The 13,994-nt window shown below is 34.8% G+C and overlaps 1 protein-coding gene across 4 annotated transcripts in view; it reads right to left on the bottom strand.

The window, feature by feature from the left end:
* cdh22 (cadherin 22) overlaps positions 1–13,994 on the bottom strand; it is a 178,501-nt gene that overhangs the window by 27,749 nt on the left and 136,758 nt on the right. For all 4 annotated transcript variants that reach the window (XM_016680461.1, XM_016680462.1, XM_016680460.1 and 1 more), the window contains 3 exons: positions 11,889–12,070; positions 10,226–10,482; positions 5,413–5,549 (listed from right to left, as the gene is read on the bottom strand). In XM_016680461.1, coding sequence (XP_016535947.1) covers positions 5,413–5,549; positions 10,226–10,482; positions 11,889–12,070 — 576 coding nt within the window. The remainder of the gene's footprint in view (positions 1–5,412; positions 5,550–10,225; positions 10,483–11,888; positions 12,071–13,994) is intronic.

The following is a 13,994-nucleotide window of genomic DNA, read 5'->3' as shown; positions in this document are numbered from 1 at the left end:
ACAAAAGAAGAGTCAGAGAACATTATGTGGGAGCTTAATGAACGATCTGGTTGCTTGCAGCGCTGGTGTGGGTATCCTGGTTAATTAGAATACACAGTCCAGGAATAAATCAGCATGCACAACTAACACATTTGAGCGGCACCCCACAGAAAATACAGCAACAGCTTACCCATCGATAAAAATAGTCCACACAAACTTCTACTGCTAGAGGTATTACATTGGATGTATAAAATGTGCTTAACATCGGTAGGGAGTCAAGTGCAACATACTCAAATAATAATACAAATTGGTTGTTTACAGAAAAATAAGACAAAAGTAAATATGCCACAGACTAATTGAGAATAAAGCATGGCTTGATGCACCAAACACAGTAAAACAAAGCAATTAGACTTAGCATGCTGGAGAGGAGTTTTCAAGCTCTCACCCGCTGTCTCACCTCAAAAATCTATGTATAATACAAGGTTTGACAAATAGCATAAATTTTACATAATTACAAGGTTTTTACAAACTAGTTTATGTTGAACAGAAACATAAGTACTCTGAGTTCCAGTGCTGAACAGCTCTGTTCTTCTGTTTCTGCTTCTATTAAGGTTCTTAGTATACAACTCAGCAAATGTAAAATTTTATACCCTCTAGATTTTAACTTGAAGAGATCCAAACAGATTTATCAAATCGAGACAAAATGAACCATCTAGCATTTAAATTAAAAATAAAAACAGGTTCTTTCATGTGGAAGAAGTGGTACTCTTCCAAATCTGTCTTCAGACAGGAAAAAAAAAAATAATAATAATAATACAAGGTTTTCAACAGCCTATTGGCATGCTCTCTATTTTTGCAACACAGACCAGCTGTCGAGAATCATACGGCGGGAACGTCTCTCAGGCACTGCATTATGCTGACATTACTTCAAGAAGACAGATAGAGGATGTGAGCGGGTGTGTCTGTCTTTGCATGCGACTAGGTATCTGGGGTGTTATAGAGCTTGTGACCAAATGGTTCAATGTTGCTGGAGGAAATTGTTTGGTTTAAAGTGTCACTTTTGTCAGGAGCAAAAAATGAAGATACAAATCTACTCGACTGTGCCTGAGTTTGGTCTCTCCATTGAGCCAAGGCAGGAAAGTGGAGTGCAAAATATCAGTGGGAAATTATAGGAGAAACCTGTCAGACTCACATAATGAATCACAAGACAAATACAAAAATTTCCAAATTTTCTACACATCTTTACCTTTAGATAAAAACAAAGCAAAAAAAAGAGACACGCACAAACTACTATTTCTAATGAAATAATGTCCTACAGGTATGCATCAACATTCTCATTTCAGATTAACTCCACTGAGGTTGTGTTAATACACCTTATAAAGTACTGTACTCATATGTAGTGACGCAACATTTTTGGTTGGAGAGCCAACAGTAATTCTATGTATACCTACCTTTGATGTTTGAATCGTGTAAATTAACAGGTGAGCCCACAGTCAGTGAGGCACTGACAGCACTACAACATTTGGCATATTGGTCAGCCTTTGTGTCTTAGAGAAACAAAAGGCTAAAATAAAATTTCCAGTGCATAGCATGCCTTATAAAAGTACTATTACAACTAAATGTGTTCACATTTTATCATACTGCATGACAAACGTCAATATTTTTGGTGACAGACAACACAAGTTGTGAATAATTCTTAAATAGGAGCAAAATCTTCAGACTAGAAACTTCATGTAGTCATTTCTTATTTCTGAACCCATGAAGCACCATCTTTGAGATCTGATCAGAGTTGCTCCATCATAAAAGAATCCAAATGAAACATTAAAATTTGCAGACTAACATGTGAACACGTTTTTTACCTAACCAGTTACAAATAAGAGGATATGAAATGTAACAGTCAGTTATATGATAAAACACCCCGCAGTAAATAAACAGTATTAAAACATGATTTTTGTTCATCTATGAAAAATTATTCAGTTCTTTTGAACAATCAAAAGTTATTGTTCTTCACTATTGTCCCTTAACTGCGGAGGATAAATCAAAGTTGGCAGTCAATATCTCTCACAACAGGAAACCAGTGACGGATTAGCTAATTAGACTTAAAATTTTGTTCTTATCTAAAAATGTTACATTAAGATTGTACTTTTTTGCTTGGTAGTAATATGCTTTCACAACAGAGAAAGTAATTCTACTCATTTAACAACATACTGGTTGCAATGACTTATGCAGCTGACTGTGCTTAATATAGCTACATAGCAATGAAATTAATTTAGAGAGCTCTAAATTAGTCATAACCCCTGACCTTTGTTGATTATGCTAACATGGTGAATATTTGAAAAGCTCAAGCAGAAAACTGTTTCACAGTATTGTGAGACACAGTAATAACATGTAATAACATCTTGATCTGACAGTTTCTATTAAACAAAAAAGACTATTAATCCCATTAAATACATTATAATGTTGCTTAACTACAGTTTAAATCAATAACTTAATTGCTTATATGTATTTATATGTATAAATAATTACATATAAGCAATTGAAAAGACTTGAAAAAGAAAATCTTTGTAATTCTACAACTGTATTTTTTTATATATATGTTATATGAGATTCCTATTTCTGTTCCTATACTTTTCGCATATGACTAGTATAGCTGTGCCCAAATATATGACTGAATAATAACAACAATACATTTCTCTGATTTTGTATCATTAGGTATTCACATGTTTGTTGACAGGTGCTTTGCAATGCAATACAATGCTCATTCAAATGTGACAAATTAAACTCTGTTGTGCATTAGGCTATCTGCAAACAGTAACAACCCATTATCTGTTCTTTATTACTGAATTTAATCTAATTTTGCTTCCATGTTTAATTTCACCTATGCATTTGCATATATTTTGCATATAAAACTGTTTTGGTTTTCAGTTTAATGTTCCTTTCATATTTCACATCCCTGAACCTCTTTATCTTCCTTCAACGTGTTCCCAACAGTGTGTGATTCGTTTGGACATACAAGGGATAATGTTCAAACATTCTAAGAGTCAAAAGGTCTGCATGTGTTTGCCAGACAGAAAACGTAGGGAAATTATGCAATGGTAAACATCTTTTCCATGAAATAGAGCGAGAGATAAAGACTTTCAGCATCTTCGGTATGTTTTTGCCCTCAGGGTGAAGCTCTTTTTTCCACCTACCTGTCTAGGTGAAAAAGCAGTTTTGCAAGGTGGTATCATACTCGCTATCAGTTCTCGAAAATTATATGTCACTCCAACTTAACCTGATACATTTCTATAGAGGAGACTGCCAAGAAACTTGAGTACTCTGCTAGTGACAGTGTATTAAACGCTTCTCTTGTACTTGGAAGGTACTGCACTCCCTACATGGAAGACAAGCACTATACAGATGAGAGGTTGTTTCATCTTTCATTGTACCAGTGTCTGCAGATGTAGCTGAAGACTATTAATTGGGTAAAGTTGAAGACATGCTGTGCTTGCAAATGTTCAGAATTAGCAGGATATGTGTTGTAATTTTACCAAAAGTAACTTTCCTAAGATTACATGCACGAGGCATTTAGTTCACTTTTAGGGTACACTTTAACCTTAAGATTCACTCAATATGAACTGTCAGGAAATTGTTTTTTTCTTGTGCAGTACTGATATATGCACAATAAAGAAGTTCAAAGGTCTATAATGGACTGGAATAATTGAGGGTAATGCCACAAATAAGACTTTAACAATGTCTTCAAACAACCTGACCTTGTGGCTCTCTTAGTCCTAAAAGAGAATAAAATAATTATGGTTAAAATGAAGTTAGTTGTTTAAATGCTCCAAGTAGCCTCTTTTAAAGAGTAAACAGTCAAAACCTCTTCCAATTTCCATCTCTCTTGTGACCTTATTTTTTCTTTGTGTCTATGTTTTCCCCTTTCTTTCTTTCGCCTGTCTGTGTGTCTGAGCTCTCCAGACTTTGTGAGCTAACGGCCGATAAAGAAACATACTGGGTGGGCATTCTAATGCCACTGACCACAGACTTTGTCTATGTAGATGTTTCTGTGGTTGTCAGTGCAAGAAGCTTTATCTTTCAAGCGCAGGCATGTGTTTATGTCTAACACTGAAAGGTGCTGGGCAGCATTAAATGTTCAATTACCATTTAAATGTGCCTTACCCATAGTGTCATGCACAAAAAGAAACCAATTAGTCCAGGAGGATTCAAACTGCTTAGGTTTTGCCTTAACATTTCTGTAGGATAACACTGCATTCAATCCGGTTTTGGTTGAAGTGATTATTAAAGAAATTAGATTCTGGGGAGAAACACAGCAGGAAAAAAAATAAAATAAAGAATTTTTTAATGTTGTCTTGTTTATGGCATTGTTTCCTTTGTCCCTCTCAGTGTGATGTAAGATCTCTGTCAGATGCAGAATCCAATCTATTCAGCCATCACTACAATCCCAAAATCACTCCATCTGAATAAGATTGAAAAAGTGAGAAACGCCAGGTCTTATCCATTTTCAAGTTTTCTTCTAATGGCATAGTAATAACTTTCCTGCTATAAGTTATTACATTCTTTATTTTTTTGCTAAGACAAACACCCATTGAGATGAAAAAAGAAATGTTCTCCAATCATTTTTAGCATTGTGTTTTGTAAGCCGAAGGAGTAAAATGATTACTTTATTTCTGGAATAAAAAATAAAAAATAAAAAAAACAGAATCAAGTGCATGGATGACTACACCAACAACTCAGATGTCCCTGATGAGTACATGAAGAGCTTTGATTTAAAAGACAATTAGCATACAATACAAGTGCTGTGTTACTTATACATCCACATGCATCACTGGTGTGTTGATTTAATTATAAGCAAGCACAATCACAACATGGTCATCTACTTGTGCCCATGTAAATGACCATAATACCACATTACTGGTAATATGGTCATCATCACCAAAGATGACCATATTTTTGAGAAACTAAAACTTTATCTAGTACAGATTAAAGACAATGTTTGTAATTTGTGGTTGTAGCTCATAAAAGTGTAAACATTTCATCAAAACGGGTCCAAACAACTCAATATGTTCAATATGTTACATTGCATCTCAAATAAAGTGCACACTATAAACAACTTGACGGTAGTTCATGTACTTTAGTAGCAATGTAGTTTAGCAATTATCATTTCAAATGATTATAAACTAAATTGTGTCCCAATAATATAAAGGTTTAATTTCAGATTTTTTTTTTGCTCATTTCATTAGATAAGTGTATATATGTATAATATGATAATTAGACAAAAATACATTTTTAATCATATTGCTGCTTATGGAAATAATTCCACAGGGTGACTTTTTTAATTGTTATTTTTATCATATACAAATTTCTGATTTGGCATTTGCTGATTAATGGTAATTAACAATCAGTGTTATAAAGATAAAACAGAAATCCATGTACCTGCTTCTACAGCCTTCACAGTGATGTTGTGCCATCCTGCCGTCTCTCTGTCCAAAATCTTCCCTAACGTAATGGCACCAGACTCAGCGTCAATATGGAAGATCATGTCGTGGTCTGTTGTCGGATCAATGGAAAACCTGATGTAAAAAAATAAATAAATAAAGACATACAATAAAATACAGAGATTTAAAAGAAACTGTGCATCACATTTCTCATATTATGTTTTAAGTTTCTGTTATTTACTTATTTTTTTGGATTTCCTAAAAGTTTTAAAATAAAAGTGATATAGTGCTTAAAATAAATAAGCAATTAGTTGCTCAAATCCATTAGGCTTAGACCTGCTTTCTAAGCACTTTGAATTGCCTTGTTGCTGAAAAAGTGCTATATAAATAAAATTACCTTTCCTTACCTTATGGTTGTTCTACTCAGTTAAGTTAAATATAATGAATAGACAAACAATAAATCTTCTAAATATGCTTAATATTATATAATTTTGTTTCAACAAAACTATATTAAAGAATCAAAAATATAAGGCTGTACTTAAAAATCAATAATCCAGCTAAAATGTTGGTCAAAATGGAGAAAATTGGCTAATGCAGTGTTAGTTGCAGAATTAATAAGATCCATGAGGCCATATAGTCACACTATCTGAGGGAGGCGCAAAATATAAAAGTTTCATTGTGCACTCAAGCCAAACCATAAATGGATGTTTCCTTCCATGGGGTACTGGCTGCTCTCAGAAGAGTGGTGAGTAAACAAAAAAATGCTGAAAGGTTGCTTTGTTCTTAGTTCTTCTCTCCAACAGCACACAGACACACGCGCACACACGCGCACACACACACACACACACACACACACACACACACACACACCTACACGCAGACTGACAAAGATGTGCCCATGTAGATGGCTTTCTTGGGCCCCCATAAAGTAAAAATAAAGAAATACAAGCTCTATCAGTTCTTATGGCTTCTGTCAGCCAGAATTCTTATGGTTTCATTAAAACAGAAGCTAGGTGATGTAGACATGAAAAAAAAATGTAATCGTAAGGCAGCGCGAGATAAAAACACTGGACTTTGAGTCTTGAATAGATCATAAAACAAGATGTGTTAACAGAACAATTTATGTTTGTGTATAAATTGTACTCATAAAGGTAAATTTATGAAAACAGACTGAAAATTTTTGCTTTGCTCTCATAATGTAGCTAATGAAAAATAATGTGGTGACACATTCTGACACAGCAAACACTGGAATGTACTTGTAAGGCTAAATGCACTGAAATATCAAAATATCTAAAATATTTCATCTTAATCATTCCACCTTCAACTTTGCTTCATCCATAAAGATGTTAACTGAAGGCACAAGCTCCAAACCTTAAAACTATCAGGTTACACTGAGAGGTTTAATAATGCCCTTTTTTTTCTTTGTTTTGTTTTTCTATATGGGAGCTGGAGCACAAACATGCAGAAAAGCTGCAAATCTGAACTTCTTTCTTCGACCATATGAAAGAACAACACAGAAGAATTTAACAGGATTCAAGATTTGTCAGCTAATATGCTAAAGACAAACATCATGGTGGGTAATTCCATGATAAAGTTCACGTGAAATACAACAAATTGTAGTAACAGTCATAGGCATGAAAGGAGGGGATGTTATGTAAAAATTACATTTTTGAGCTCCGTGTCATGTTGTGCTATTCCTTCTACAAAAACATATCTTTTATGCATGTTTGAGAAATCCTTGATTCTCCGGGGGCACCCGTTCGCAGTGCATAAACATTTGCTCTCACAATGTGTTGCATATTTCCACAAAATTCCTCCTTGGAGTTGGAGTCTCCAGCTGAGCTTCTCCTCCCCTGTGCCTTCCCCACTGGAGATAGGTATAAGCTCATTATACAAACTACTCTCAGTTCCACACTTCTAATGACGCTTGTCTTTACAATGTAATTCTACACATAGAACACAGTTGAAGCCAGAAGCGTACCCCGAATAAAAGAGTAAATTCACTGACTCCGCCCCCAGAATCAGAGGTTCCCACCGAAGCGAAGTGACGCGACAGAAGCCAAGTCATTGCAGAACAATTTACTTTCCACATGCCTGAGTTATTTACCACGCTTGGTAAGTAATTTTTTCTGAGATGGTTTATATAACTATTATTTTGAGTTGAGACCAATCTGTATGACACCGCATTGTTTGGTGATAGCATACTTGGCTTAGCACACCGAATGCTTGTTTAATGCATCTACATGGACACTCTGCTAAAACATACAGTAGCTATGTTTACAAAGGACTATTTCCAGATTTACAATAAACAATATTACAAGCAAGAAAATGCCTGTCTGACCTATGTCACAAAAATGCATCTTCCCACAATAAGTTTAACTGCTGCATCCTTCATGGAGAAAGCAATCAAGTGTGTTGTGACTTTTACTCAGTAAAATGGGTTGCACCTACATTCGGAGAACACCAGTGTATATATATCATGATGTAAGGCAAGTGCAAACTATTTATTTTAACTGTGCAGTAAAAGTGCTACTATATTTTAAAGTGACTAGTTTTTCACAATGTTTCTTCTTGGAAAAAGACTGAGGTCTAGTTATGTGTCTGTATATCAAAGCAAAAGGGATGAGAGTTCTTACCAGAAGAACAGGCTGGGCTGAATTGCTACCCTGCTTAGAACTAACAATATGTTTCTATCTACAATAGTAATTATTTGCTATTTTCTACAACTACAAAATTGTATAACGGTGTTTTTGTTGAAGAAAGCCCTATCGAGCTATTTCAAACAATAACCAATAAAACACTGTGTTCTGAATGCATTATTGTTTTGAATATAAACGTGATGGCCACCTAATCCCAAAGAGCAGGTTCTGTAACTTGCAAACCTCTAGTGATTTAATTTATAGTTTGCTGTTTTTTTTTTTTTGTTTTTCTTCCAACACATGAGCTTACAGGTGTTCTCATATTATCCCGAAACGTTCAGCCAGAGCTATTTTAACCGTACCATCGTGTGGTGCTCTATTACACATGGAACATTGGCTGTCATGCATTTTTAATCAAGGTGATGCTTAGGGACCTGTGTGTTGGTTTATGTTGTATTAATAAGACTGGTAAAGCTTTATCTACAGCCTCTCCTCACATTGCAATTACAGTTCAAAGGACATAGAAACCAAAGATCTGGATACCGATGTACTTTTCAACAACCAAAACGTTGCCTGTATTTTCACTTTATTATAATGAGAAATTAAAAATTAGGTTTGTTTTTTTCAGAGATCAGGTATATTTATATTCATAATAATTTCATCCAGTAAATTACATTTCTTTAAATGGAACCTATAACATTTTTAACAGACAGAAAACTTCGGTCCTATTTATGTGCGTCAGCTAAGCACAGCTGATTTTTTATTTTTATAACAACAGAGGTGTACAAAATAAATTATTTTACAAGGCTGTTTAGAGAATGAAGTGTGTGAAATTGGGTGTTGGGGTTTTGAAAAGAAACCCCAACAGTTACTGTTTGTACATTTTTTATTTTTATTTTTTAAGGTCAGAGTTGAAAATACAACAAGAACACCACTTAAATTAGAATTCTGGGAAAGTAAGTGGTTTTCCAGCAGCCTCAGTTTTGCTACACAATATGGCCGCAGCAAGTAGTAGGTATAAACTATTTGCTGGCACTTAAGGTATTAAAGAAGCATAATTATGTTTATTCCAGGCAAATAATGTCATTTTATGGCACAATCAAGTAACTAATATGAGTAACTTGCTGATACTGTTACTGTTAATTGTTATAAAAATGCTGTATATATCAAACGTATCGTAAAGCAATGTAGCGCCTTTAAAGTGGGCCTCTCTCTCTCTCTCTCTCTCTCTTTAAGAAGCTCCTGCTCTTTCAGACTCTCCGCTTTCAGTGCGTCATCACAACATTCCTCTATCAAGCATTTAACAACATTTTAACCAATGTTTCACTGAGAATTAGTTCCTCTGATGAGCTCTGCAGATGCAAAGTTCCAACTGGTATTTGCTAATTTCTGCTACCGCTAGTTTGAAGGAGCTGAGTAGAGGAGTCATAAAGGAGGCCTGCTGTGTAGTGCAGAAGCTCTGCTTGGAGACTGCAGCTCCAGGGAGGAGCTTCGTCAAAATGGCTGCGCTCGGTTACACCACTCGTTTTCTGCACTCAGGATTGCTACTCGGGAGATTAAAAGATTTTTTAAACATGCATTAAATAATCATAGGAACTATAACAATTTGACTCGATGTGAAGCTCAAAAAAGTCAATTTTACATAAAACCTTCCCTGTAAACCAGTTAAGCACACTGTACTATACAACACAAATTCCCAAACCTGTTTTCATTAGTATTTGAAAACACAAAATTGAGAGAAATACATCACAATCAGCTTGTTTCAACAATTATAGATAGAACCATAACAAATATGAAATCCCATCAGTTTTACAACTTGGAACTTGAACACACTCAGCTTATGTGTAGCATAATTCCTGTATCTGTACTGTAACTTCTGAGGCAAATTTAACAAAATTCTATTCTACCCTTTAACGTGACACCTCTCCCTGACCTATGACCTTAGGAATATAATCAAAATCAGCCCCAAAGAATGAATGTGTGCTCAGATATGTGCATGAAAAAAGTGTACTTTAATTTATTAGAGGAAATATCCAGTGTTCAGAACTAAATCAATAAAACACAAGTGAACTGTGAAAAAAGTCTAAAACACTTCTGTACATTACTCAGTCCTTTATGTATTAAATGTAGGGAGAATTCATCAAGCTAGGGGGGGAATTATTTCTTTCATACCTCACAGGTTTGTTAATCACATCTGGATCCCTGGCTGTGACAATGCCAACGAGAGATCCAACTTTAGCATCTTCCTGGACTTCCATGACAGCTCCTTCCGCTGGTAGAAAGATGGGCGGCTCATCAACATCCGACACAGTGACCTTCACGATTGTCTGATCTCGGAAAGAGCCCAGGTCAACAAAGCGAGAGTCAACGTGTTTATTTACTGCCTCCACAATAACACTGTGGATCCTCTTGCTCTCGAAGTCCAGCGGCTGACAAAAAAAAACAAAAAAAAAACAAAACAAAAAATATATACATATACATGTCCACCAAATCAAAATATTCAGCAGTCACTGGGTGAGAGGTAGAGTAAATCCTGAACAGGTCAACAAAGATAACCAGGAACAAAACAGCCATGCACATGCCAAAAGACAATTTCAAGAGACCGTTTGACCTAACAGTCATGTTTTTGGACTTTGAGAGGAAGCTGGACTTCTCTGAGAGTACCCATGTATGCAGAGGAAGAACATAAACATGATGAAGTCATGGAAAGTTAATATACCTGATCCTGATGCAGAAAAATAAAAGTGAATTAAACCATATTGTTCTAAAATTAAATGCAATATGCTGATTGGGATCACAGACCTACTTCAAAGATATCATAGGTATAGATGTTTCACAAAATCGCCAATATTACCTGGACCCACATTACCAGTGTTTTCAAAAACTTCTTCCCACATGACAGCACAATTATTCAAGTTAAAAAATAAATAAATAAATAAATAAATAAATAAATAAATAAATAAACTTTACAATTACCTTAAATGTTAAATAATAATAAATAAAATATGTGAAAACTTTTGCTATTGCACACATGATCATTTATTTGAAGGCCTTTACACATATTCACCAGGGAAGACATTCAATATGGCAGCACTGTAATTTTTATACAGGAATGAGCATAGATTAAAACACTGCTGGTGGCACTGTGCCAGTAGTGTGGGGGGAAAAGAAAACAGTTTTTACCCCTGTTAAGGTATTTGACCATTGCTTACAGCTCATTTTTTGCCTTTAGGTAATACTCACGGCAACATATCTAATCTAGTTCAAAGTTAATGGTATAATAGCAAAAAAACCCTGAAGTAAGCATATTATACCTATTATAACTGATACTGCTCCGTAATGTATTGAACACAGTCTGGGCTTTTCTCCTGATTCACTGGAACATGCAGTTTCCCATTATCCTTTCTAGAGATAATCACTTTCAGACTAATTCAATAATATCAGTAAGTTGCTTTTCTTTTATTCATGTGAAGACAATGTGTATTTTGTGTATATTATTAATGACATTAGTATAGACACAGGATTTAAAAGCAACCTGGTGTCCTCTCCCAGTGCAAAACCGTTCTTGGAAATAATGAATAATACGACATTACAAAAAATCATCCTATATGGTATTGTTAGCAGAAACTACAATAGGCAAAAATATCACTAGAATGTGAATGAAATCATGTTCCTATGTAATATAGTCTCTAAATAAGACATTTTACAACTAATAGGAATTTTCTCAATAATTTTACTAACACATGAAAAATACCTACATCATGTTCCTTTCATTTAAAATAAAACCAGCAGTAAACAGAAACACTGCAGCAGAACTGCCTTAATTCAGATGTACCTTTTTGATGGAGACAACAGCTTCCTGTGTTTCAACATCTGTAGTGACCTTGAAGAGATCTCCTTCGTCAATGATCAGATAGCTCATATCTGTGTTCTCCCCCATGTCTGCATCAGTAGCAATGACGCGTCCAACCGGTGTCCCCACAGCTGCCCCTTCTGACACCGAAAACTGGTACATCTCTGGTAGATGGAGGAGGTGGCCGGAGGGAGAAAGTATAGACATTTCAAACAAGGGTCGTATTGATGGTGTTATATAAAACACCACAAAGAAGAATGAAGGAGCAAATGTTACGCAGAAATGAAGAGGAAAGCACCAATATTAGAAGAGTTTGATAGCCATAGGCAGGCTATTAGAGTAGTTGGTGGAGGGAGTAAATAGCTTTAATAAATAACAAAAATGACTGAGAAAAGAAAGAAAATAGGATCATACCAATGACATGTTAAGACATACAAATTATAGTTAATACCATCCACCTTAAAGCTTTATTTAGCTTAGGAATTTTTTTTTACCGGTCCAGTCCTATATATTTTCCATTTGGTATTATAAAATAATTGCTTCAGAATGTGCTTTTATATTTTACCAGACTAAACCCAATAATTCTGCTAAAACGTCAGGAGTGTGCAATAAAAATGTATAATTTCTTCCACTGAACATTATGAACGAGATAAACAGCAGGAAGATGAAATATGATTGTTACAGGAACAGAAAACATCTGAGATCTTACATACATCGTATGTCATCCTTTTGTGTAACTGATATATAGAACTGTATTCCAGATTCTGCTTCCCAACATCCAGCAGTGGAGGCACTATACGTCTGCAGGGCTATCACTCTGACTGAGTAAATATGATTTACTGAGATGAAAAAGTGATTCATACACAAATATGAAAAGGTGTGTGAATGCATATCACTCACTGTCAAATAGACTGCTTGCACACTGGCTTAATCAAATGTAATACTGTTTATACTGTTAAAGTGCTAGTTTATCTAAAAGAAAATTGACTGCAAAATAAATTAAATAATATCCAGAAAGAAAAGTACAATGTTTTGGTAAATGCATTTTTGTTTCTTTAAGGATGAGACACATACAGTATTAGAAAACTGCATTACTTCTGCAAATGTACACATCTATAAAAACATGATGTCTATTCCTATACACATCATATCACACAATCATGTGTATGAAATAGTATTTTTTATAATGAATAGTATAAAAATATGATTTACCAATAAACTCTTTGATTCTTCATGAACAATATGGAATGACAACATTTTGAGAGCACATTCAGATAATGCCACTTAATTTCTATCAGTATTGTAGGTGATCACAAAGTACAGTAGTTTTTAGGTATGAAGTAGACAGAAAATGATAAGTGGTTTTCAACTGTGTTTAAAAATAAAGCCTCAATCCAGTACTTACTTCAGTCTATTAGTAGGACAATTATTAGTTGTGCTCTCTTCATACAAGTAAGCCCTAAATTATTCACTGTTGATTTTTGGAAAAGGTATGAATGATAAATGTAAATACTTTAGTACATTGTTTGATTATCTTTTCTCTTTCTTGTCCTACAAGGGAAAAAAAATCCATGTCTCTGCCAGAATTATGAATAATTATGAATAATTTTGGACTTAACTGTGTGAGAAAGAAGAAAAATTAAAATTAAAACTACAAATAAAAAAAGAGTAGGAGTACTAAGGGTGCCAAAAGCCATGTAGTAGACATAGCAAACATGCGAAAGAACACAGTCTGGTCAGATGAGACTGAAATTAAACTTTTGGCCAACATGAGGAAATCTATGTGTTGAGAAAAACTAACATTGCTCTTCATCCTGAACACTCACAACCAAATACCAATCAGATTTGGGAGTGGTTTCACAAAATAGGAAATAGTTCAAGGGGTATTTTGCAAGGTCTTGTACATGACATGTTTTTAAAAAATATAGATAAATAAGCTTGGTGCCGATCAGTTCTCCACCATTGATATGACACCTTTTCGTGGGACTGAAATGGCCCATACATTTAATTTAAGCGATTTTCCCCGGCCCCTCATGAAACTACCTATTGGTGTCAATGGCCTGCAGGTTTGCACATTATTTGTCTTTT

The sequence above is a fragment of the Poecilia formosa genome, unplaced genomic scaffold (genome assembly GCF_000485575.1).
Source record: "Poecilia formosa unplaced genomic scaffold, Poecilia_formosa-5.1.2 Scaffold243, whole genome shotgun sequence".
Classification (NCBI taxonomy): Eukaryota; Metazoa; Chordata; class Actinopteri; order Cyprinodontiformes; family Poeciliidae; genus Poecilia; species Poecilia formosa.
The sequence above is the reverse complement of the archived record's forward strand: the minus strand, read 5'-3'. Positions and strand labels throughout refer to the sequence as shown.